The sequence below is a fragment of the Corticium candelabrum genome, chromosome 21 (genome assembly GCF_963422355.1).
Source record: "Corticium candelabrum chromosome 21, ooCorCand1.1, whole genome shotgun sequence".
NCBI lineage: Eukaryota > Metazoa > Porifera > Homoscleromorpha > Homosclerophorida > Plakinidae > Corticium > Corticium candelabrum.
Window position 1 is genome coordinate 2,219,100 of NC_085105.1, and position 27,452 is coordinate 2,246,551.

Genomic DNA, 27,452 nt, shown 5'->3' on the forward strand with positions numbered 1-27,452 from the left:
TTACATGTTCAGGAACTCCCGCTTGAAACAGCCTTGTCGCACTAGTAGCTCGAAGAGCGTGGTTGGTTCGAACTGGAAGACCAGCTTCAGCTGTCATCACTTTCATCATTGTAGCCAACGTGTTATGACCGATTACTTGCTTTGAATACCAAGGACCAAATGAAGGAGTAGACGACAAAGGTTTATAATAGAAGGCTTCTCGAGAAAATCCTGCTGGCAACTTACTAAGATAGAGATTCAAAATTTTTACGTGGCAACGGTCACCAGCTTCTTCATTAGCGTATTTGATAAACCGCAAACAACAAAATGCTATTACCTTACAGAAACAAGTTGGAGCTTGACTATAATTTACCTTGTGCCTTTTTTGTTTGGATGCCGTAAATCACGTAGTCCACCACTATGATTTTTGGATCCGTGCTCAACATAAATGTAACAGACTTTTGACAATCCGTCTGTAGTTTGGCTGCATCTAGTCACCCGACTCCATTTGAGGCTTCTGTGCTCCGCACCACCTCGAAGAGCAAAGTTTATCCCATTATAAAAGAATACTGCCCTCAGTAGTTTACAGGTGTGTCTAAGCCAATTACTCCCTTCTTCCATAGACTGGCTTCTTCTTCAGCAGTGAATACACTGGAACCCTTGCGGATCGTTCCTAGTCCTTATTGACGTAATTCTCGACAGACTTTATCAAGAGCATTGCGCAAACCTTCAAAACGATGGTCTGCCTTGTCGAAAAAATTAAACGAATCGCTTCTGTGCTGAGCTCGAAGTACACGTTGTAGCCCACACACCAATTGTACGAGAGTTTTTGGAGGATACTTGTCACAGTTGGTCTTCTTCACCTCCAGTAGGAAGCATATTAGCCGCTCTTGCAAAAGTTGTGAATCCTTCGTTGAGAGAATGTCTGTGGGTACATGCTCTTCTTGTGGAGCATCCTTGTTTCGATTGCTTCTCCATGCATCAAATGTTCGCATCGTCCAACTGTTGCAGGCAGTCGTGTTCTTGCAAACCGTACCCTTGCTGTACTCCTGTACTTTGTCCGTACTCGTCTTTTCAGCAAATCTGCTGTCAAGCTGGCTAGTACTAGTGGTAACCTTTTTGGAACCAATGGGTCTCATCTTTGTTGGCGGCTGAAAGTCGTCGTCCTGGTCATTATTACGGTCTTCTTTCTGATCCGACATCACGCTGGCAAAACACGTGGATACTGTACTGTACTAATACTTTTGAGCACGTGGCCTTATGGGGCTGACGTGCACGTCAACAACACTTCACAGCTGTCAAAATGTGGTTGTTTGACATAAAACTCTAGCTGTCATTGCAATACACAACCACTCTAATTCAACTTGAATAATCTATGAACTCTAATTACAGTAGGATGTTAAACATGCAACAAATAGGTTAACGCATGGTAGGGTCGACGATATCCAGTTTATTGACCTCGGAAGCCGAGGCTAATTATCTCGGGAAGCCCCTGAAGACCTCGGTCAATAAACTGGATATCGTCTCCCTACCATGCGTTAACTACTACGTAATGGGAAGGTCAGAAGATGTTTGTCTTCGTCCTACGCTCGAAAATCAAGAAAGTTGTAAAGATCAGTTTGTGTGTTCAAGATACAAACACTAAACTCATATATGGTTTGTTTAGCTTAGCAGCAAATCTACTAACTACATTACACCGCACCAAGTAAATTAAATCAAAAGCGTTGGTTTAATTACTTTGTGTTCAAAACACAATACTGTAAAATACTATACCTTAAAATAGAATTATAAATTAATCAATTACGTCTTCTAGCGCGTATTACACCCGTGCGTTTGCTTCCGCAGGGCTTGCAGTGTGTGCCTATAAAGACTTGATAACTCACAAGTTTGAGCATTCGTTTATGCAGAAACTATTCAGCAACTAATATTTGACAAACGCGTTCACGATAGTACAGGCACTATATGGTTTGACCTTAGAAAATTGCAACACAAACTCTCAACTGTTTCCTACACAGAAAAGTGTGCTCTATAACATACTAAAAGTCTTGGTGAATTCTTTGAGGTGAAGTGAGCGTATCATCTCTGGTAGCATTCAAATCACGCGACCTCCCAAACTGTCTCTTTGTCTAACTTACAGTTCTTCTGAAACACAGATATCGCATTGGGTATTGTAGAAACACTATAGTGAAAAATAAATACCTCACTCGAGACTTGTTCAAGGCTTTTCCGTCGGCGACTAGACTAGGACGTGATCGAAAACGCCGTCGCTTCGAGATTATCGCCGTTTTCTCATGTAGAAACCACTCTGGCAAGGTTAGTATTATCTCTCTGAAATAGTCTACCTTTTTGCTTCTCCGTTACTCACTTTTTCAGACCATGACCGAAATCACGAATAGAAGCCGGCGTCAAAGTTTCCTTATACCGGGAATTTTAGATTTGTCAACGTGGCAATGCAATGGACGAGTTAGAGGTGTCTGAAGATTGTATCATCTGCAAGCAGCCTTTAGAAGGGACATCACCAACTGCTACTCTGGGAGAAAAGGGAAGTGGAAGTATCAACAAGGCAAGTGATTCCAGGAATGACACTATCCACTCTATGGCTGGGCAACAAGTATACACCAAGAATGCCGTCGAAATACTGCAACCCTCAACAAATAGCCAGAATTGTTAAACTAGGCAAGCAAAGACATATATATATATATATATATATATATATATATATATATATATATATATATATATATATATGGTACAGCTGTAGACACTGCAAGGCATCAACTTAGGTCAGCAGAAAAGACTGTTTCTTCTGTGGCACACCAGCGACGTTGGGTAGAAAGAGAAAAAGTTCTAATGTTTTCCCTGTGAAAACAGTTGAATTGAGGGACACAATTTTAGCAATGTGTCATGAAAGAAGTGATACCTGGGAAAATGCTGTACAAGCCAGACTTTTGAATGTTCATGATCTTCAGATGCAGTGTACCACGGAGGGTGTAGTGTAAATTTCCGTACGAAGAAACAAATACCAGCAACTTATCAGCATGAAATGAAAAGGGTAAAATTAGGTCGCCCAAAAGATAAAGAAAGAACAGATGCTTTCATGGAGGTTGCTAGTTTTCTTGAAGAAAATGATGACGAACAGATCACGATCCACGATCTAATTAGCCGTATGGAAGATAATCTGGCTGACTCAGAATACGATGCATACAGCTACCCACACATGCAGCAGAAACTCCAGGAATATTTTGGAGATACTGTCATTGAAACTGAGATCAATGGTAAGTCCAACGTCGTTATATTTAGAAAAGAGGCCAAAAGCGGTGCTCCATGACTTCTACAGTCAGCGGAAAGCTGATCTTGACACAGAAATAATGAAGATGGTAGAAACTGCTGCTAAACTGATTATGGTCGACATCAAAGCAGTGAAAACATCTCACAAAGTCTATTATCAGTAGAAACATCAAACCGCACATCTTGATATTCATTGGAAGACTTCCATCATGACTGGATCGCCAAAGCCAATGTGGTCTGGGATGATGCAAGTTGTGCATCAAGGCTATCACCCTGAGAGATCGTCTGTGATGTTTCTACCAATGATCGACATGAATCACAGTGATGTGCCATGTGTCTACTCAACACTGAAATATGTATGCAAGCATGCACGTCGCCACATTGTTACACTCGTTATCACGTTTGATCAACCACTCTTTTGAAGTCTCTGATGATTATTGTAACTGAGCCAGTGTAAATTGAATTGAAAAATATTGTCCTTCGTCTGAGAGGTTTTCATACATGAATGAGTTACCTTGGGTGTATTGGCTATCTCATGGCTGGATCTGGATTACAAGAACTGTGGCAATTGATTTACGCACCCAGTGCCCATGCTTACTGGCAAGGTAATTTCTCGAGCAGTACGGGGACATCTTATTGGTGATGCAGTTCTCAGTGTCTTAGTGCTGGCCAAAACATTTAACGTGCCTTTACCCAAAAGTTCAGATGACCCAGAATCTGGCAATGTGAAAACAAGAGTTTTTAACTACAACGCCATCACATGAGAAGTCTGCTAGATATCCAGACCTGGATGAAGCTGCTGTTCGCTATGAGAAGGTGATTCAAGGTTCAATGTCTGCAGGTCAAGTTTGCCAGTCTGTGTGATAACCAGAATCGGTGATGCTCTTCAAAGAAAAACCAAATCCATGAAGTTATCTAGGACTGCTACACTTTGGTTGCAGTACGTGGATATAGTTGATATACTTCAAGTATATCCTTGCAGAATGTACTGGCAACTGGGAATTGCATCTCCAAACTGTTTCAGAAATGCTCCTTTACTTGGCCGCATGTGGGCACAACCACTACACAAATCTGCATGGATATATCTGCAGCGAACGTCTAATCTCCACAATGAGCATCTAGATGTGTATCAACATTCTAGAGAAGGTCTCCATGTGGTGAGAAGTGATCGTCATTAGGCTGGCTTGTCCTCGAATCTCATTATCAAGCAAGTGCTCATGAGAAGCCTGAGAACCAGCGGGGGTCTCACAAGAGGAAGAGGGATGACTGAGCAGCAATTAACGCCTGACATGGTTGTTGTCCACGACAGCTTGTACTGACGTGAACTGTGCCATGCATAAGCTGACAGCGGTTAGCTACAACACAGGAGAGCAAAACAGATATAACCAAAGCTAGACAAGCTCGTGACTGGAAAGACACCCACACAAACCTGTTATCTACTTATTATACTTTAGCCTTTACAGGTAAGTAGTTGAAAAAACACAGAAAGTTCAAACACATTTACAATCCCAAAACATTGATATATATATATATACATATATATATATATATATATATATATATATATATATATATATATATATATATATATACAACATAAGATGGTGTAGAATCGGCAACACCTATGTTAGCGTATGACCACTTTTTGACACTTTCCCCTGCAGATATTTCTTAAGACTTTGAGTATGTTATAGAGGACACTTTCCTATGTACAAAACACTTGAAAAAGTTTGTGTTGCAATTACTTTAATTAAGGGTGACTCACAATTTGTCACAAAATGACTGTACTACGAGACAGCATGCAGAATCGTATTCGAAACCGTGCATGGAAAGTCACGATTTCAGACTCGCTCTACATATACGTATCTAACTAGCTGTTGGTTCGTCTGAAACGACACAAGTACATGACATTCTACGACTAGAAATCAGTCTGCACCATTAGAGGAAGAGCGAAATAGGTCATTCCTTGGTTGTTTCCGTCGCCATAGCAAGTGCCAAACCTCAACTGTGCATATTTGGCACCTCGTGGCCACACCCAGTTTCGTCCTCTGAGGTGGGAAAAATTGTCATCAGCTCCGTCCGGAAGTACAAATCCATTCCATCTTGTCCACTCATTTGCATCATTGTTACTTCTTTTGAAATACGGTTTGTTTGTGACATCAGAATAATACTGCAGATAGTCACTTGAAAGTAATGGGAAGGTCAGAAGATTTTTGTCTTTGTCATACGCTCGAAAACCAAAAAGGTTGTGAAGATCGAGTTGTGTGCTTTTGATATAAACACTAAACTCATATGATTTGCTTGAATCAATATCAAATAGATGTGTAATGCCCCACGGAAAATAACATTTTCTCTCTTTCCCCTCCACCATCTTGGCTATAGCAGCATTTGCTATCAACACAGCAAACAAACACGCTTTAGCAACAACGTCCAAGTGCATTGCATATCTATATGTATGTGTATAGTGTATTCAAGAAATAACAAATTTAATTTGCACCAATGTTAAGTAGTCACATAGTAAACAAATGGAATATATTAGGTTTTTGTTTAGCCGTCAATTATACAAATAAACAAGCAGACAAACAGACAGAAAGACAAAGTAAATACAAACAAACAAAAAGATAAACAAGCATCATACACACTAATAAACAAACAAACCTGTGTATATTATTATGTTCTATAAATCTATTTTCAAGTACATAATCATGTAATAACTAGCATAAAAGGCTTGCAACATATAATTAATTACCTTTAGTGTTGTTTGGTTTCGATTCCCATTCACGGAAGTCAGATATGTTAAAGGTCCAAACAACATGTTCAGGACGCCGTGAAGCCTGGAGTTCGCGAAAGCTGAGATTCAAGTACCACGTCTTGTCTACAGCTGGTGTAACAGGTGAAGGTGCAGTAGGAGTTGCAGTTGGAGGTACAGTGTTACTTTCATTTGTAGCAGAAAGTGGGTCAGAGAAGTTCGTAGAAGCAGATTCAGTATCGTCGTTGGTAGGCTCAACATTTACATCTTTTGTTGGCTTGACAGAGTCTGAAGTTGGCACAGAAGTACTATCTATATGTGGAAAGTGCCTACGAACGATGATCTTTTTTGAGTTTTGTCTGTCACCACCACACGATCCAAATCGTGCGGCAACATATTTAGCATCACGTGGCCACTTCCAATCTACTCCGTTTGTTTCATCAAACTGAGAATCCGGTTGGCTGTCACTGTTTGAGTCAGACATGTAGAGAGGAAGAATGTAGCCCGTCCATTTGGTCCACACATTTGAATCGTTATTACTGCTTTTGAAATATGGATCATACAAGTTAGGATTCAATATTATTTCTTTGTTTTTACTGTAAACGTAGAAACCAAACGAGTTTACCATGTCAGATGCCTGAAAATAGACGCATCTTTACAATTTGGTAAATGTTTTCAATAGATATGATCATATCATCTCTGAATCTACACTTAGTTAGCTAACATAAATAGAGATAAACTGAGTAAGACAAACAGATGCTAAACATAAATTAAAATGCAAGAGAAGGACAACCAGCTTACAGAAAGTTGTCACACACGCATACATACAAGCAAGCACAGTTTAAAACATAACCTAAAATATAAATACATAAAATAACTGCTCGTTAACACAGCTTGCAGCATGGCATGATGCTATAGTAATAACCATTTATATAATAAATTGTATTGAGATACGTGTAGTGCGCCATTGCGACAATTAAAAAGCTGTTAACCAAGTCTATGAAGAAGTAAGTGCTAAATCCTGGGTTGCTAGCCTGGGTTACGGAACAGCTGCCGCTCACGTGTACTGGCACATAAAGGGGGTTTGACACATTGACTTGCACGTGGGATTGTGAACATCTGGCTTGTTAACTAATTAACACCTGGTGACCAGCAGAGGTAACAATGAGCGCATGTGCTACATTCCAATTGGCCGGTCGTCTGACCGTCCACCTACTGACACGCTGCTGTCATCCTCGTGCTTGCGCGCCTCAGATTAATAAATTTGTAGAGATTTTCTTTAAATGCTAAGTCAATATCAAGCCGGTGGACGTAAACTACATGCTCTGTTGTAGATTCTAGATACGTCATAGTATGATGTTATGATGTTGAAAACGTGTGGTATGTGATTATTCTATCAAACACGTATATATCCTTACCGTCGACTTGATGTAGATGCTGAATTCATAACCCTTTGTTGGATTAATCGGAACGTAGTCAGTCATCGAGCAACATCCACCATCCACTAGAATTTCAAGACAAAAACGTCAGACGGTCGCTATACTTGCATCCTAATGCATTCTTCTTACTTTGTGCCCCATGACTGTCGCTACACACAGCAGCTAGACGCATTTGCCCGTCTGAGAAAGTTACTTCCTCGAGTCCAGTACCGAAAGACATCCAACTAGACCTGTTGCCTATCTTCCTATCACTACCCGAGGTGAAGAAAGCCTGAGCACAACATTCAAGTCAGTAGACAGTGAAGACTATCAAAAGTGAGCCATTACAAATGTCTATTGTATACCTGATGAAGGAAAAGAAGAATGACAGCAGAGCAAAGCGTCTTCATTGTCAAACTCGAACAACTAGAGAATATTCACTCTGCACCGCTGCTGGAGCAAAAATAGATGAATCGTCTGGCACCTTGTCTAGAGATCGCTTTCTCTAAACAATAGATTGGTTTTTCTGACAGACACTAACTTAGGCGCTTGCAATGCGAGAATAAATTGGTTGTCACGTGACGTCTTAATTCCTTCCTACAAACATGTCTCGTGTCTCTACTGTGTACTGAGAAGTGTTGCAGTGCTCTAGGTATTCGCGTGTTTGATAGGATTTGCTGTGCCACATATTTGTCGCGTGCTGTTGTTCACACTTGTGGGATTCACTCAGCAATCACTTAAGTTCCGAAAAGTAACGCGGAATTAGAAGGCTCGACCAATGACGTCAGGGCAAATGATGAGACACGTGCAGGTCACACGTTATTACCAACTATATCCGGATTCCCAATACATGTGCCACAACATGCAGATTCCAATATTGTAAAATGACACGTTATAATATTTTCCAATATTGTTCTTCTTCAGACGTATGTTGAGTGAGACATGGAACACTGTACACCCTAGTTCGTAGTATACACATCACCTGACTTTCGGCAGTCTAGAACACGAGTGCTTTGAATGTGGTGTGTTTAGTGCATGGGAAGGGGGAAGAAGAAACAAGCAGTCGTGCTAGAACAAAATGGAGACAATGAAAACTGATATAAATAGAAATCAAATTAATCGATGTGTCTAGCTGTTATTGCAGCCGTGGAACCTTCGTGTGTGTGTGTGTGTGTGTGTGTGTGTGTGTGTGTGTGTGTGTGCGCGCGCGCGCGCGCGCGCGCTGACACACTACAAACGTCTCTTCATCTGCATTAATTAATTGCACACAGGCAATAAATTTGCAATAAATAGTAAATGATTTGATGTATGCAGTACATGCAACAGTGTCAATATTGACGCATAATTCAATCCAGTTAATTAATAGTGTGCGTAGCACATGCACCAGAAAAAAGATTTTATGAAAAATGAAAATTTGCTTAACTGCGAAGAATAGTAATTATAAATGACTTTACCTGTCCTCTAATTCATTGAAGTTGATTTGTGCCGAGAAAACCACGTTTAGTAGACGACAAAAACTGAGGCTCCCTTTCAATAAACGGCGCAGGTTACTGCTCCAAAGGTGCGCGAAAGACAGCACTTCGTTTATGTCAAAATCGCGGTTGCAAGATGTCCATTGACTGCCGAGCCTCGTACTACCAGACCACTGCAAACCGCGAAGAAGTGCATACGGGAACAGCTAAAGCCACACCCAATGGGGCCCAAAAAATTCGCTCCCTCTATGGGCCACGTGGTCCAATCTAGAAACAAGTGACACGATTAGGTATCCAGCAAAGGAACGTCCCTGGAGATAAGGGTAGTTTGAGTATATAGAGTGTATAGAGTGTATAGAGAGTAAAGTAGATGGAAATTAGTTAATGTTACTTGTTATCATTATCCGTATGACCAGGAAGTTAGCAGCTCACCAGCACTCCCGTTGGTGCCATGTTTTTGGCGTCATCCATATCATGCGAAAGGCTAGTGACTCTCTGAGCAGGCGCAGTAGCATATGATAGCACGTGCATTACTATGTAGGCGCAAGAGGTGTGCCTGTAACACCGTAGAGTTTAAAGCTAGGTTCTGACATAGAGTGTATAACTTTACACCTGGGTGTATGTAGAGTGTTAGTGTGACTGAACACTCCATGGTGTTCACAGAACCCACCTGTTTTAATTAACAGTGTAACGTTCCTGGGACGTTTATTAATTCTGTAGAATTGAACCCAACGTTATTCAAGGCAAAGCTACTGCATGCAAACTATGCACTCAAACCCGTGAACTCGTGTAGTCTAGATATCAATATAGTACGTCATACCGTCACATCATCTATCGCTTGAGTTCCAAAAAGTAATGCGGAAGTAAGACGCTCGACTAATGACATCACAGCAGTATGATGATATTGACACGTGCAGGTCACACGTTGTTAGCAAGTGTTTCCCGTTCGCAATATGTGCAACAACACTGACACGCAAAGTCCAATATTTGAAAATGGTAAGGTTTAGTATTATTTTTCAGACGTACAAAAAGAGACAGACAGAGTTCGTTGGCAAAGTTTTGATTACTTAATCTAACAAATTACTAGAATTACTTCTCTAGACTGCAAAGTCACACGAAACACGATTTCTAGATTTGTTTCCCCTTTGGCTTGAAAACTTACTACGTGCCGTGCAACATACAACTATAGTATAGATAAATCAAAGTATATTTCCTTTCACTACAACTAAATGTACAAACATTTTGACAGGTGCTGCTATGGTAACGATCTAACACTTAATCGTTATAGTTAATTCGTATGAAAAACTCAAATACATAATGTCTTCATCTATAGATGGAAATCAGTCTGCGCCACGTGAGGAAAAGCGAAATATATGATTCCTTAGCTATATTCGTCGCCTATAAAGACTTGAGAACTCACAAGTTTGAGCATTCGTTTATGCAGAAAGTATTCAGCAACTAATAGTTGACAAACGCGTTCACGAAACAGCATGCAGAATCGTATTTGAAAACGTGCATGCAAACGCACGATTTCAGATTCGCTCTACATATACGTATCTAACTAGCTGTTGGTTCGTCTGAAACGACACAAGTACATGACATTCTATGACTAGAAATCAGTCTGCACCACTAGAGGAAGAGCGAAATAGGTGATGCCTTGATCGTTTCCTTTGCCATAGCAAGTGCCAAACCTCAACTGCGCATATTTGGCACCTCGTGGCCACACCCAGTTTCGTCCTTTGAGGTGGGAAAAAATGTCATCAGTTCCGTCTGGAAGTACAAATCCATTCCATCTTGTCCACTCATTTGTATCATTGTTACTTCTTTTGAAATACGGTGTGGTTGTGACATTAGAATAATACTGCTGATAGTCACTTGGAAGTAATGGGTAGGTCAGAACATTTTTGTCTTTGTCATACACTTGAAAACCAAGAAAGTTGTGAAGATCGAGTTGTGTGCTTTTGATATAAACACTAAACTCATATGATTTGCTTGAATCAATGTCAAAACGATGTGTAATGCCCCACGGATAATAACATTTTTCCTCTTTCCCCTCCACCATCTTGGCTATAGCAGTATTTGCTATCAACACAGCAAACAAACACGCTTTAGCAACAACTTTCAATTGCATTGCATATATGTGTAGTGTATTCAACAAAAAGAAATTCAATTTGCACCAATGTTAAGTAGTCACATAGCAAATACATGTAATATATTAGGTTTTGGTTTACCCATCAATTATACAAATAAACAAGCAGACAAACAGACAGAAAGACAAAGTAAATACAAACAAACAAAAAGATAAGCAAACATCATACACACTAATAAACAAACAAACCTGTATATTATTATGTTTTATAAATATATTTTCAAGTACATAATTATGTAATAACTAGCATAAAAGGCTTGCAGCATATAATTGATTACCTTTAGTGTTGTTTGGTTTCGATGCCCATTCATGGAAGTCAGATATGTTAAAGGTCCGGACAACATGTTCAGGACGCCGTGAAGCCTGGAGTTCGCGAAAGCTGAGATTCAAGTACAATGTCTTGTCTAGAGCTGGTGTAACAGGTGGAGGTGAAGTAGGAGGTGAAGTAGAAGGTGCAGTAGAAGGTGAAGTAGGAGGTGCAGTAGAAGGTGAAGTAGGAGGTGAAGTAGGAGGTGCAGTAGAAGGTGAAGTAGGAGGTGAAGTAGGAGGTGCAGTAGAAGGTGAAGTAGGAGGTGCAGTAGAAGGTGAAGTAGGAGGTGCAGTAGAAGGTGAAGTAGGAGGTGCAGTAGGAGCTGCAGTTCCAGGTACAGGGTTACTTTCACTTGTACCAGCAAATGGGCCAGGGGAATCGTCAGTAAGAGTAAATTTAGTATCGTAGCTGGTAGGCGTAACATCTTCATATTCTGTAGACTTGACAGAGTCTGAAGTTGGCACAGAAGTACTATCTATATGTGGAAAGTGCCTACGAACGATGACCCTTTTTGAGTTTTGACTGTCATTAGCACACGATCCAAATCGTACGGCAACATATTTAGCATAACGTGGCCACTTCCAATCTACTCCATTTGCTTCATCAAACTGAGAATCCGGTTGGCTGTCACTGTTCGAGTCAGACATGTGGAAAGGAAGAATGTAGCCCGTCCATTTGGTCCACACATTTGAATCGTTATCACTGTTTTTGAAATATGGATCATTCAAATTAGGATTCAATATTCTTTTTTTGCTTTCATTGTAAACGTAGAAACCAAACGAGTTTAGCATGTCAGATGCCTGAAAATAGACGCATCTTTACAATTTGGTAAGTGTTCTCAATAGATATCAACTCTGAATCTACACTTAGTTAGCTAACATAAACAGAGATAAACTGAGTGAGACAAACAGATGCTAAACATAAATTAAAATGCAAGAGAAGGACAACCAGCTTACAGAAAGTTGTCACACACACACACATACAAGCAAGCACAGTATAAAACATAACCTAAAACATAAATACATAAAATAATTACTCAGTAACACAACTCGCAGCATGGCATGCTGTTATAGTTATAACCCTTTATATAATAAATTGTATTGAGATATGTGCAGTGCGCCATTGCGACAACTAAAAAATGTTAAGCAAGTCTATGTATAACTAATGAAGAAGCATTAAAGTGCTAAATCCTGGGTTGCTAGCCTGCGTTACAGAACAGCTGCCGCTCACGTGTACTGGCACATGAAGGGGTTTGACACATTGACTTGCACGTGGGATTGTGGACACCTGGCACGTTAATTAACACCTGGTAACCAGAGATAACAATGAGCTCATATGCTGCATTCCAATTGGCTGGTCGTGCGACTGTCCATCTACTGACACACTGCTCGTGCATTCCCGCCTAAGATTAATAAATTTGTAGAGACTGTCTCTAAATGCTCAGTCCGTATCAAGCCAGTGGACGTAAACTACATGCTCTGTTGTAGATTCTGGATCGACACGTCATAGTATGATGTCATGATGGTAGAAACTTGTCTACCTAACACGTACGTATCCTTATTACCGTCGATTTGATGTAGATGCTGAATTCATAACCCTTCGTTGGATTAATCGGAATGTAGTCAGACGTTGAGCAACACTCACCATCCACTAGAATTTCAAGACAAAAACGTTTGACGGCTACTTGTCGTCGACTGCATCCTAACACATTCTGCTTACTCTGTGCCCCATGATCACACACAGCAGCTAGACGCATTTGCCCGTCTGTGAAAGTTACTTCCTCGAGTTTAGCACCGAAAGACATCCATCTAGACCTGTTGCCTATCATATCACTAGCCGAGGTGAAGAACACCTGAGCACAACATTTCAGTCAGAAGGCTATCAAAAGTAAGCCATTAACAAATGTCTATTGTATACCTGATGAAGAAAAAGAAGAACGACAGCAGAGAAAGGCGTCTTCATTGTCAAACTCGAACAACTAGAGAATGTCCGCTCTGCACCGTTGCTGGAGCAAAATAAATGAATTTGCATGTATCACTTTCTTTACACAATAGATTCGTATTCTCTGACAGACAATAACACTGCCAAAATTCACAGTTGTACAGGCGCTTGCAATGCGAGAATTATCACGTGACGTCCTAATGCGCCCGAGGTAGGCCTTCTTGTTGCCTTCTGCTGCTTCCTACAAACATGTCTCGCGTTTCTACTGTGTAGTGAGAAGCGTTGCAGCGCTTTTGAGTATCGGCGTGTTGGTTAGGATTTTTTGTGCCGCACGTTTGTCGCGTGCTGTTGTCCACAGTTGTGGGATTCACTCAGCCATCACTTGAGTTCCAAAAAATAACGCGGATTAAGAGGCTAACCAATGACGTCACGGCAGCAGATGATAACATGGACACGTGCAAGTCACACGGTGTTACTAAACGCAATATGTGTGACAACACTACAACACTCAAAGTCTAATATTTGAAATGGTAAGTTATGATATTTTCAGACGTACAAAAAGAGACAGATAGAGTTTGTTGGCAAAGTTTTGATTACTGCTTAAGTCTAAAAATAATCTAACGAATTACTATAATTACTTCTATAGACAGCAGAGTCACAAGAAACACGATTTCTAGATATAATTTTGGCTTGAAAACTCACGTCTCGTGCATGCTACAACTAGTGCAATCAAAATGAAAGTCTTGTAACTAGTACCTCTGCAAACGTCTCGACAGGTGCTGCCATGGTAACGCTCTAACAACTAGAGCGCGGCCCCGTTCCTCGGACACCATCATATTTCGGACGCGAGTTCTCAGTTATCCGTTGTTGAGCGCAGTCCCCACCACATCATAAATGTAGGTATCCAAATTGTAATAGAGCACACCAAAAGAGAGCATTGTACCTCTTCTCTGCTTAGAGTGAGATGGACTGCTGTGCGGAGCCTTGCATACCCCGTTCATCGGACAAACGCATCGTTCACCGGACAGTGGCGTCTAAATTGCACACACGCATTCTTCAGTCTAGTTACTTATATATCGCTAATCAACAAATCTTTACCTACAAATCGTGTTGTTACCCTGCATGTCAGCCAAGATCTGTATGAGTTACAGTCAGTCAAACGACCGTGGTAAAGGCCCCAATCGTCGGACACCCATTCTCTTGCCTTCCTGGCTTCTCAGCAACAGCTCTAGGTTTCAAATAATCGCAGTTGATTAAATTTAGCTATCTGAAACGCCACAGAACGCAGAACACTTGCCCAGAGTGCTTGATGGCAATGCTGAGTTATTTCTCATACAACCACGCCCTCACTAGAACGTGTAAAAGATGTCGCTTGAACAAACTAGCCGTTCAACAAAGAAGACGACAACCGAAACCGATGAAAAGGCACGATTGAAGTGCTAAAACGCTCTTTTACCCTTGCAAAGAAAGTCAATCGCTGCGTAGCGCGCGTTGACAAGAACTTGATGTAATCTAATTCAACTTTACCTAGGAGAAGCAGGGGTGAAGGTTCTAGCTGCTCTGATAGTAAACAAAGTTCCTGCATTCGGTACCGCTGGTTGTACCAACGATGACGTGTTGCACTTCGTGACGGTGTAAGGTCAGGCAAAGGTAGATATCAGACTGAGATAGAAGCACCTGCACACGTCCTATATGCAGAACCAAGTAACAATTTAGGGGCCTTGAAAGGAAAGCACTGGCTGTTCCTGTGCGAGTTGAGAGAATGTGCTCACTGCAAAGCTCGAACATGGATGACGTAAATCATCTGCAACTGCTACATCCGTGTGCATCAAGCCTGTGCAGTTGTGCTGCAAGACACTCGGGAGTTCAAATTCTTACGCTGGGAAGACTAGACAGCACCGGAGGGCCAGTAGATGCCAACAGAGTGAGCTTGTAAAATTTCGCAGTTTTCGCTAATAACCGTTGCTAAGTCAAATAAAGATCAAACGAATTGGGGGCCGTACGATATTTCCTTCCAACTCTCTCTTATGACATTATTACCTGCAGACTGCTGCTGCAAAGAAAAAACGACTGTCCGAAAGAAGGGGCGTTACCACGACTCAATGAGCGTACGCTATCTCTCCTGGAGAGTAGCAAACGGAGACTGTGATAGTGTTGCTGTGTTAGCTAGTCACGTATAAACCTATCTCAGGTGCGAAATTGCAGAATTGCATTTGCGTTTTTATGGGGGAGGTAATCGTCCAGGAGATAAGGGTAGTCTGAGCGTATACAGTGTATAGAGTGTAAAGTAGATGGGAATTAGTTAATGTTACTTGTCATCATTACCCGTATGACCACGAAGTTATCAGCTCACCAGCACTCCCGCCGACCCGTTGGTGCCATGGTTTTGACGTCATCCATGTCATGCGAAAGGCTAGTGACTTTCTGAGCAGGCGCAGTAGCATATGATATCACGTGCATTACTATGTAGGTGCAGGAGGTGTGCCTGTAACACCGTAGAGTGTAAAGCTAGGTTTTGACATGGAGTGTGTAACTTTACACCTGGGTGTATGGAGAGTGTTGCTGTGCCTGAAACACTCCATGGTGTTCACAAAACCCACCTGTTTAATTAACAGTGTAACGTTCATGGGACGTTTATTAATTCTTTAGAACTGAACCCAACGATATTACATGGCTAAACTACTGCGTGCAAACTATGCACTCAAGCCCGCGAATTCGTCTGCTTTAATATCAACATAGTACGTCATACCGTCACATCATCTATCACTTGAGTTTCGAAAAGCAACACGAAATTAGAACGCTCGACCAATGCCATCACAGCAGTATGATGACATTGACACGTGCAGGTCACACGTTGTTAACAAGTGTTTCCCGTTCGCAATATGTGCAACAACACTGACACGCAAAGTCCAATATTTAAAAATGATAAGGTTTAATTTATTTTTGAGACATAAAAAAGAGACAGGCAGAATTCGTTGGCAAAGTTTTGACTACTGAATCTAACGAATTACTAAAATTACTTCTCTAAACAGCAAAGTCACACGAAACACGATTTCTAGATTTGTTTTTCTTTATGGCTTGAAAACTTAGTTCCTACGTGCCATGCAATCTACAACTATAATAGTTCAATCAAAATGAAATGTCTTTAAGTACAACTAACTGTAGTAATGTACAAACGTTTTGACAGGTGCCGCTATGGTAACGCTCTAACAACTACTCGATATAATTAATTCGTCAGAAACACAAATACATAATGTCTTCATCTATGGCTGGAAATCAGTTTGCGCCACTTGAGGAAAAGCGAAATGTGTAATTCATTGGCTGTATTCGTCGCCATAGCAAGTGCCAAACTTCAACTGTGAATATTTGGCACCTCGTGGTTACACCCAGTTTCGTGTATTGCTCAAGTAGCGGGAAATGTCATCAGCTCCTTCTGGTAGCTAGTACAAATCCATTCCAACTTGTCCACTCTTTTGTATTATTGTTGCTTCTTTTGAAATACGGTTTGGGTGTGTCATTGGAATAATACTGCAGATATAGTACGTTACTTTCAAGTAATGGGAAGGTCAGAAGATTTTCGTCTTCGTCATACGCTCGAAAACCAAGAAAGTTGTAAAGATCAGTTTGTGTGTTCAAGATACAAACACTGAACTCATATATGGTTTGTTTAGCTTAGCAGCAAATCTACTAACTATACATTACACCGCGCCAAGTAAATTAAATCAAAAGCGTTGGTTTAATTAATTACTATGTGCTTAAAACACAATACTGTAAAATACAGTAAAATACAGTAACTTAAAATAAAATTATAAATTAATTAATTACGTTTACGTTGATTACGTCTTCTAGTGTACATTAGGCCGTGCATTTGCTTCCGCAAGGCTGCAGTACGTGCCTATAAAGACTTGAGAACTTCCAAGTTTGATCATTCGTTTATGCAGAAACTATTCAGCAACTAATAGTCGACAAACGCGTTTACGAGACAGCACGGAGAATCGTATTCGAAAACGTGCATACAAAGGCACGATTCAGATTCGCTCTACATATACGTATCTAGCTAGCTGTTGGTTCGTCTGAAACGACACAAGTACATGACACTCTATGACTAGAAATCAGTCTTCACCACTAGAGGAAGAGCGAAATAGGTGATTCCTTGGTTGTTTCCTTTGCCATAGCAAGTGCCAAACCTCAACTGCGCATATTTGGCACCTCGTGGCCACACCCAGTTTCGTCCTTTAATAATGAAGTGAGAAGAAATGTCATCAGCTCCTTCTGAAAGTACAAATCCATTCCATCTTGTCCACTCATTTGTATCATTGTTACTTCTTTTGAAATTCGGTTTAGTTGTGACTTTGAAATAATAGTGCTGAAAGTCACTTTCAAGTAATGGGAAGGTCAGAAGATTTTCGTCTTTGTCATACGCTCGAAAACCAAAAAAGTTGTGAAGATCGGTTTGTGTGCTTTTGATCCAAACACTGAACTCATATGATTTGCTTGAATCAATGTCAAAACGATGTGTAATGCCCCACGGATAATAACATTGTCTCTCTTTCCCCTCCACCATCTTGGCTATAGCAGTATTTGCTATCAACACAGCAAGCAAACACGCTTTAGCAACAACTTCCAATTGCATTGCAAATCTATATGTATGTGTATAGTGTATTCAAGAAATAACAAATTCAATTTGCACCAATGTTAAGTAGTCACATAGCAAATACATGAAATATATTAGGTTTTGGTTTAGCCATCAATTATACAAATAAACAAGCAGACAAACAGACAGAAAGACAAAGTAAATACAAACAAACAAAAAGATAAGCAAACATCATACACACAAATAAACAAAGAAACCTGTATATTACTACGTTTTATAAATATATCTTCAAGTACATAATTATGTAATAACTAGCATAAAAGGCTTGCGGCATATAATTGATTACCTTTAGTGTTGTTTGGTTTTGACGCCCATTCACGGAAGTCAGATATGTTAAAGGTCCTGACAACATGTTCAGGACGCCGTGAAGCCTGGAGTTCGCGAAAGCTGATATTTATGTACCATGTCTTGTCTAGAGCTGGTGTAACAGATGGAGGTGAAGTAGGAGGTGAAGTAGAAGGTGCAGTAGAAGGTGAAGTAGGAGGTGCAGTAGAAGGTGAAGTAGGAGGTGCAGTAGAAGGTGAAGTAGGAGGTGCAGTAGAAGGTGAAGTAGGAGGTGCAATAGAAGGTGAAGTAGGAGGTGCAATAGAAGGTGAAGTAGGAGGTGCAATAGAAGGTGAAGTAGGAGGTGCAGTAGAAGGTGAAGTAGGAGGTGCAGTAGGAGCTGCAGTTCCAGGTACAGGGTTACTTTCGTTTGTACCAGGCAATGGGCCAGGGGAATCGTCAGTAGGAGCAAATTTAGTATCGTAGCTGGTAGGCGTAACATCTTCATATTCTATAGACTTGACAGAGTCTGAAGTTGGCACAGTAGTATTATGTGGATACCTACGAACGATGACCTTTTTTGAGTTTTGACTGTCATTAGCACACGATCCAAATCGTACGGCAACATATTTAGCATAACGTGGCCACTTCCAATCTACTCCATTTGCTTCATCAATCTGAGAATCCGGTTGGCTGTCACTGTTCGAGTCATACATGTGGAGAGGAAGAATGTAGCCCGTCCATTTGGTCCACACATTTGAATCGTTATCACTGTTTTTGAAATATGGATCATTCAAGTTAGGATTCAATATTCTTTTTTTGCTCTTATTGTAAACGTAGAAACCAAACGAGTTTAGCATGTCAGATGCCTGAAAATAGACGCATCTTTACAATTTGGTAAGTGTTCTCAATAGATATCAACTCTGAATCTACACTTAGTAAGCTAACATAAACAGAGATAAACTGAGTGAGACAAACAGATGCTAAACATAAATTAAAATGCAAGAGAAGGACAACCAGCTTACAGAAAGTTGTCACACACACACACACATACAAGCAAGCACAGTATAAAACATAACCTAAAACATAAATACATAAAATAATTACTCAGTAACACAACTCGCAGCATGGCATGCTGTTATAGTTATAACCCTTTATATAATAAATTGTATTGAGATATGTGCAGTGCGCCATTGCGACAACTAAAAAATGTTAACCAAGTCTATGTATAACTAATGAAGAAGCATTAAAGTGCTAAATCCTGGGTTGCTAGCCTGCGTTACAGAACAGCTGCCGCTCACGTGTACTGGCACATGAAGGGGTTTGACACATTGACTTGCACGTGGGATTGTGGACACCTGGCACGTTAATTAACACCTGGTGACCAGAGATAACAATGAGCTCATATGCTGCATTCCAATTGGCTGGTCGTGCGACTGTCCATCTACTGACACACTGCTCGTGCATGCGCGCCTAAGATTAATAAATTTGTAGAGACTGTCTCTAAATGCTCAGTCAGTATCAAGCCAGTGGACGTAAACTAGACTCGTGCCCAGTCCTCCTCCGCGCTAGGTTGCTTACACCACGTGCGCTAGCTGTCACGTGTGTATAGGTCCATGTGGTTTCACACGTGTGGTTGGCTTAAGCACGGAGGAGGACTGGGACCATGCTTCGTCACGTGACATGCTTTGAGTCTAATTAAGTTATTTAGCTCAGCCCACTGGTCTCAGCTAAGATTTCTAAGAGGCTCTGCTAAACGACACAGAAGGTGGTAGATTAGCAAGAGCCTAACAACTTGCCTACAACCGGTCAGTCGCCTGGCCTCACAAATCAACGCCATCATGCACATGCACGATCCTCTTCGTAAAACTGCGCCGGCTAGCAGAGTCTAGAGTAGGATAACGCAGCCCATGACGGACATATTTCGTACATTTGACTACCTTCACAAATCTAAAGCAGATCTAAATCTAAATACAAATTCAGATTGTCATACACCCAGATGTGTGTCTCTTTCGTGAGCTGCTGTACATCCTGGTAATCATTCGCCAAGTTCTTTAGTTAGACGTCGCTAAACCTGTTGATATGATTGCGAGACACCAAGATGGTTGAGGTCTGTAATTGCTTGCTTTCCTGTACCGCGAGCAAACAAGCATGTAGGCTGTTAGGAGTGCAATCCCACTGCTTTGGCGATCTCAGAACTTCAGTGCCACAGTGCCGGTGATGAGCGCCTGCAGGCGTGTGCTGTCAGCATCCTCGTTGGCTTTCCCTTTGACCAGCCAGGGGCGTACCGTGGCATGGGCTAAATGGGCTATAGCCCCCCCAGTTTTTGTGGGCGTTTCCCATTTTGTCAGGTGAAAACTAGCGTTACGTAGCTTTTTGTAAGAGTTCTGTGCAAGAGGAAACCGCAGGATGATTTTTCAGTAAATAGGTGCTTGTTTAGTCTGCTCCATACTGTATATATGTATACGAGTAAACGTAATACTTTGTGGTCTGCATTGTTGCTACTAATACAATTTTTGTCAAAGGGGCGTGTCAGTGTTCGGGTATTTCAGCCCCCCCAATTCCAATGGCCACGGTACGCCCCTGGACCAGCGCTTGCAAGATGCCAAACAAATGAGGGCTTTGACGACGCATCGTGTCTTCGATGTCTTTCACGGAGAAACGGCGTAAATCTTGCCACGAAACAGGCCCTCGACCAAGAGAACAGCAGTCGGACTCCCGCAAACGTTCGATCTATCTCGGACGACAGAGTCGTTTCTACTAATTGCCAATAGATTGGCGTCTCCGCATAATCTCTTGAGACATGTTGCTTCGCTGGAGTTGGACAAGTCCCACTTGCTTGATTTGAATCTTGTCGATTTCTCCTTGTGACATTTACAGGTCAGACAGGCACTCTGCAAGTGCACACCTCTTGTACGCAGTGCGTATCTTACTTGCATAAGGCGAGGGGTGATTCCGCAAGTCTGAAACGTCAGTAGAATGTGCTATAACTCCAACAGAGACTGCTGCGAAGGCAATACCAACGTAGACGTATGTTCTGGTGGCATGGTCCATCCTGTGGCGAGCTTCCGGGAAAGCTTACGAGCCACCTCGACGTGACTGATATTAGCTTAAAATTGGTCCAACAAAATCTGCTAGACGTAACTAACAGGGACGCCTGAACGCGGTGCTCTGGCAGATACAGGGATCAGGACCCGTCGCAGCCTTTTGAAAAAGAGAGACTTTACCTTCACGTACTCGTGTGGCTCGACAGGTATGTAGAAGGTCTAGGCGCGCGCGAATGCACTTGCACTTACCATTGAGACCGCTCTTCTCGAAAGTCCTTCTCTGGTCGCACTCTCACGGACAAGGACGCCATCAACAAGTTATCGGCACGTAATGGCTTAGTGGCTCTATAATTGTTGTGTACTTAGTCTTTCTAATTGTGTAATTATGCATTACAAAAGCCCTCCTACGGAAACGATCACGCTAAATAGAAGTAGTATCTACCAATCATGTCACGCCATTTCGGTCACGTTACAAACATGTTTGTCACGTGACGAAGCATGGTCCCAGTCCTCCTCCGTGCTTAGGCCAATCACACGTGTGAAACCACATGAACGTATAAACACGTGACAGCTAGCGCACGTGGTGTAAGCAACCTAGCGCGGTGGAGGACTGGGCACGAGTCTAGATGTAAACTACATGCTCTGTTGTAGATTCTGGATCGACACGTCATAGTATGATGTCATGATGGTAGAAACTTGTCTACCTAACACGTACGTATCCTTATTACCGTCGATTTGATGTAGATGCTGAATTCATAACCCTTCGTTGGATCAATCGGAATGTAGTCAGACGTTGAGCAACACTCACCATCCACTAGAAATTCAAGACAAAAACGTTTGACGGCTACTTGTCGTCGACTGCATCCTAACACATTCTGCTTACTTTGTGCCCCATGATCACACACAGCAGCTAGACGCATTTGCCCGTCTGTGAAAGTTACTTCCTCGAGTTCAGCACCGAAAGACATCCATCTAGACCCGTTGCCTATCATATCACTAGCCGAGGTGAAGAACACCTAAGCACAACATTTCAGTCAGAAGGCTATCAAAAGTGAGCCATTACAAATGTCTATTGTATACCTGATGGAGAAAGAGAAGAACGACAGCAGAGAAAGGCGTCTTCATTGTCAAACTCGAACAACTAGAGAATGTCCGCTCTGCACCGCTGCTGGAGCAAAACTGAATGAATTTGTATTTATCACTTTCTTTACACAATAGATTTGTATTCTCTGACAGACACTAACACTGCCAAGATTCACAGTTGTACAGCCGCGCTTGCATTGCGAGAGTTGTCACGTGACGTCCTAATGAGCCCGAAGCATTCTTGTTGCCTTCTGCTGCTTCCTACAAACATGTCTCGCGTCCCTACTGTGTAGTGAGAAGCGTTGCAGCGCTTTTGAGTATCGGCGTGTTGCTTAGGATTTTTTGTGCCGCACGTTTGTCGCGTGCTGTTGTTCACAGTTGTGGGATTCACTCAGCCATCACTTGAGTTCCAAGAAATAACGCGGATTAAGAGGCTAACCAATGACGTCACGGCAGCAGATGATAACATGGACACGTGCAAGTCACACGGTGTTACCAATCGTATCCGCTTCGCAATATGTGTGACAACACTACAACACTCAACGTCTACTATTTGAAATGGTAAGTTATAATATTTTCAGACGTACAAAAAGAGACAGATAGAGTTTGTTGGCAAAGTTTTGATTACTGCTTAAGTCTAAAAATAATCTAACGAATTACTATAATTACTTCTATAGACAGCAAAGTCACAAGAAACACGATTTCTAGATATAATTTTGGCTTGAAAACTCACGTCCCGTGCATGCTACAACTAGTGCAATCAAAATGAAAGTCTTGTAACTAGTACCTCTGCAAACGTCTTGACAGGTGCTGCCATGGTAACGCTCTAACAACTAGTGCGCGGCCCCGTTCCTCGGACACCATCATATTCCGGACGCGAGTTCTCAGTTATCCGTTGTTGAGCGCAGTCCCCACCACATCATAAATGTAGGTATCCAAATTGTAATAGAGCACACCAAAAGAGAGCATTGTACCTCTTCTCTGCTTAGAGTGAGATTGAAAACTGTGCGGAGCCTTGCATACCCCGTTCATCGGACAAACGCATCGTTCACCGGACAGTGGCGTCTAAATTGCACACACGCATTCTTCAGCCTAGTTACTTATATATTGCTAATCAACAAATCTTTACCTACAAATCGTGTTGTTACCCTGCATGTCAGCCAAGATCTGTATGAGTTACAGTCAGTCAAACGACCGTGGTAAAGGCTCCAATCGTCGAACACCCATTTTCTTGCCTTCCTAGCTTCTCAGCAACAGCTCTAGGTTTTAAATAACTGCATTTCATTAAATTCAGCTATCTGAAACGCCGCAGAACGCAGAACACTTGCCTAGAGTGCTTGATGGCAATTCTGAGTCATTTCTCATACAACCACGCCCTCACTAGGACGTGTAAAAGATGTCGCTTGAACGAACTAGTCGTTCAACAAAGAAGACGACAACCGAAACCGATGAGAGGGCACGATTGAAGTGCTAAAACGCTCTTTTACCCTTGCAAAGAAAGTCAATCGCTGCGTAGCGCGCGTTGACAAGAACTTGATGTAATCTAATTCAACTTTCCTAGGAGAAGCAGGGGTGAAGGTTCTAGCTGCTCTGATAGTAAACAAAGTTCCTGCATTCGGTACCGCTGGTTGTACCAACGATGACGTGTTGCACTTCGTGACGGTGCAAGGTCAGGCAAAGGTAGATATCAGACTGAGATAGAAACACCTGCACACGTCCTATATGCAGAACCAAGTAACAATTTAGGGGCCTTGAAAGGAAAGCACTGGCTGTTCCTGTGGGAGTTGGGAGAATGTGCTCACCGCAAAACTCGAACATGGATGACGTAAATCATCTGCAACTGCTACATCCGTGTGCATCAAGCCTGTGCAGTTGTGCTGCAAGACACTCGGGAGTTCAAATTCTTACGCTGGGAAGACTAGACAGCACCGGAGGGCCAGTAGATGCCAACAGAGTGAGCTTGTAAAATTTCGCAGTTTTCGCTAATAACCGTTGCTAAGTCAAATAAAGTTCAAACGAATTGGGGCCCGTACGATATTTCCTTCCAACTCTCTCTTATGACATTATTACCTACAGACTGCTGCTGCAAAGAAAAACGACTGTCCGAAGGAAGGGGCGTTACCACGACTCAATGAGCGTGCGCTATCTCTCCTGGAGAGTAGCAAACGGAGACTGTGATAGTGTTGTTGTGTTAGCTAGTCACCTATAAACCTATCTCATGTGCGAAATTGCAGAATTGCTTTTGCGTTTTTATGGGGGAGGTCGTGTCCGGTGAATGATGGTGGTGTCCGATGACCGGGGTCTCAGAGAAGGATCACGTTTACCGTCCTAGCATAACCGTTTCAGGCCTTTGGAAGTCCCGCGTCTGGAATCACAGTCTCTACTAATCCTTCTTACTGTGGGCTTTAACAAAGCTCAGTCTTACTTCGTTTACTTCTTGAATGGCTGTCCGATGATTGATGGTGTCCGATAACAGGGGCGTCGCTCTACTCCATATTGTTGGTTTGTCTGAAAAACACAGTACAGTACATGACATAAGTATAAATTCTTCGGTCTACGACTTGAAATCTTTCTGCTCCACTCAAGGAAAAGCAAAATATGTGATTGCCTAATTGGTTGTCTCCGTCGCCATAAAATGTGCCAAACCTCAACTGTGTATATTTGGCACCTCATGGCTACTCCCAGTTTCGTCCATTACTCAAGTAGCAAGAAATGTCGTCAGCTTCTTCTGGTAGTACAAATTCATTCCACTATGTCCACTGTGTTGGATCATCGTTACTTCTGTGGTAATACTGCAGATAGTCACTCTCAAGTAATTGAAAGATCAGAAGATTTTTGTCTTTGCCATAAGCTTAAAAACTAAAAATTTTGTGAAGATCAGTTTGTGTGCTTTTGATCCAAACACTGAACTCATATGATTTGTTTGAATGTCACCCAGTCAGGTGGATGTAGCACGTGATCCAGGTCCTCCAATTCGCTTCGCCCGTTGGCCACCACTCTCCGACTTTTGTTTCATGATGGGAATTGCTAGAAAGCGTACTGAATGAGTCATTCACAATAGCGAGTGCAAAATGATTATTTACTAACTTAAAGCAAAAATTTGCAGCAAATGTACTATAGCTATGCATTACACCGCGCTAAATAAATTATAATTATAGCGTTGGCTTAAATACTATGTGTGCAAAACAAAATGCTGTGAAATATTTTAAAATATAATTATAAATTAATTACGTTTACGATGATTACGCGTGCGCTAGGCCGTGCATTTGCTTCCGCAGAGCTTGCTACTAGACTTGAGAACTCACAAGTTTGAGCATTCGTTTATGCAGAAACTAGGTTCAGCAATTAATAGCTATAGTAGTCGACAAACGCGTTCGCAAAACATCTAGCAGAGTCGTAGTACGGAAACATGCCTCTAGGCACGATTTCAGATTCGCTCTACGTACGTATCACAACTGTTGCTTAGTTTGAAAATACACCAGTACATGACATTCTATGACTAGAAATCAGTCTGTACCACTCGAGGAAGAGCGAAATAGGCGATGTCTTGGTTGTTTCCGCCGCCGTAGCAAGTACGAAACCTCAACTGCGCATATTTGGCACCTCGTGGCCTCACCCAGTTTCGTCCTTTAATAGTATTATTATTATTATTATTATTATTATTATTATTATACATAACAAACGAAAAGAACACAACTTTATCGATATCATACTACGCATAAGCCAACCATATTATAACCAATTTAAAAAGAAAATTACTATTATATCATCATCATAACATCAAAATATTTATCTCAACTGACTGCAGCAGAGAATCTATCAACTCCACTGCATTATTGCATCAAACAGCTCATGCAATGGCCAGCAGCTGCCCAACATAATCACTCAGTTCAGTAATGTACCTCAGTAACCTGGGTTAGTATGTAGAGTTAATAATAACACATAAACTTTCAAATGATCAACTAATTAGACAATTGTAGATCCATTTACTCAACTTCATTAAATTGTCGATTAATTAAAGCATGAAGATACGTTCAAGGAATTTTATGCACATGCAGATCTAAACCAACTGCTACAACAGTCTAGTATAGCCTACAACACAAGTAGAAGACTACAAACAAATTTCTATTCGACATCACTGCATGAGGTAAACCACAAATACCGAACTATTACTAGAGGTCTATACACATTTGATTCTTCAAAAGCGTCAAAAACATGTCTAGATACTCATTCCATACCTTTCACTGTCGTAGCCTGCCCTACGTCTATTCACACTAGATAATTATCTAGTGAATTAATTATCTAGTGATCGGAGAGTACAAGCCACGGCTAGATCGCGACAGTTCACAGCTGCAGGTTGCATATACTACAAAAAAGCCTCTGAAGCCTGTATAAGCTATAGCATGGCCAAAGGAACAGAAATGAATGTTTGACATGTAATACGCATGCGCTAAACAATTTCTAGGTGTCGGCAATTCTACCCCGCCCCGGAACAAATCTGCGCAAGAAGGCAACATAAAACAGCGTCTGGAAATCCGAGGGACAACATGTGCGCAAGCGTGTTGCACACCTTTTAGTTGCTGCGCTTGCGCATTTAATCAACCGGAACAAATCCGCGGCCGGAACAAATTCGCTACAACGGCTTTGATGTTCTGGCCAAATCCCAGCAACGTATACATATATATATATATATATATATATATATATATATATATATATATATATATATATATATATATATATACGCAGACGGTGAGATAGTGACTCGCTCAACACATTGCCAAATCTGCCACAGACTTCTTCCATCTGATGTTGCAAACCTAATCGTTCTTGATCGCTATAAAACGAATTCGATAGCAGCCGCGTTAGACGCTGTTTCAGGTTCTTCCAAGCCGTAGAGTTGTCGGCGGCGTCAAACAGCCGCAGTCGGGTGGCACACGTTTCAACTGATCTGAGTGCTTGTTGTATGTGAGAATGAATTCAGGAGTAGTGTTGAGCGGCGTCGACCGTTAATAACTCAACACGCAACTGCATATTGTAAACGAAGTGAGCCACGACGGATGGCACGTAGTCTAGCAAATGCAGAAAAATCTCATTC

At 41.6% G+C, this 27,452-nt stretch overlaps 4 protein-coding genes across 4 annotated transcripts; all 4 read right to left on the reverse strand.

The window, feature by feature from the left end:
- Positions 1-659: 659 nt before the first annotated feature.
- Positions 660-1,181, reverse strand: LOC134196829 (uncharacterized). Its single transcript, XM_062666049.1, has one exon. The coding sequence runs from the start codon at positions 1,179-1,181 to the stop codon at positions 660-662; it is 522 nt and encodes a 173-aa protein (XP_062522033.1).
- A 3,821-nt stretch (positions 1,182-5,002) lies between these two features.
- Positions 5,003-6,532, reverse strand: LOC134196761 (uncharacterized). Its single transcript, XM_062665980.1, has 2 exons — positions 6,017-6,532; positions 5,003-5,658 (listed from the first exon to the last, which is right to left on the reverse strand). The coding sequence occupies exons 1-2, from the start codon at positions 6,498-6,500 to the stop codon at positions 5,186-5,188; spliced, it is 957 nt and encodes a 318-aa protein (XP_062521964.1). The 5' UTR covers positions 6,501-6,532; the 3' UTR covers positions 5,003-5,185.
- A 3,753-nt stretch (positions 6,533-10,285) lies between these two features.
- On the reverse strand, positions 10,286-13,364 carry LOC134196747 (uncharacterized). The gene is made up of 5 exons (XM_062665967.1): positions 13,283-13,364; positions 13,085-13,217; positions 12,930-13,015; positions 11,334-12,165; positions 10,286-10,988 (listed from the first exon to the last, which is right to left on the reverse strand). The coding sequence occupies exons 1-5, from the start codon at positions 13,325-13,327 to the stop codon at positions 10,516-10,518; spliced, it is 1,569 nt and encodes a 522-aa protein (XP_062521951.1). The 5' UTR covers positions 13,328-13,364; the 3' UTR covers positions 10,286-10,515.
- Positions 13,365-17,204: 3,840 nt separating this feature from the next.
- LOC134196645 (uncharacterized) lies at positions 17,205-22,428 on the reverse strand. The gene is made up of 5 exons (XM_062665851.1): positions 22,352-22,428; positions 22,155-22,287; positions 22,000-22,085; positions 18,247-19,093; positions 17,205-17,890 (listed from the first exon to the last, which is right to left on the reverse strand). Exons 1-5 carry the CDS (start codon positions 22,394-22,396, stop codon positions 17,412-17,414), a joined length of 1,590 nt encoding a protein of 529 aa, XP_062521835.1. The 5' UTR covers positions 22,397-22,428; the 3' UTR covers positions 17,205-17,411.
- Positions 22,429-27,452: the final 5,024 nt, after the last annotated feature.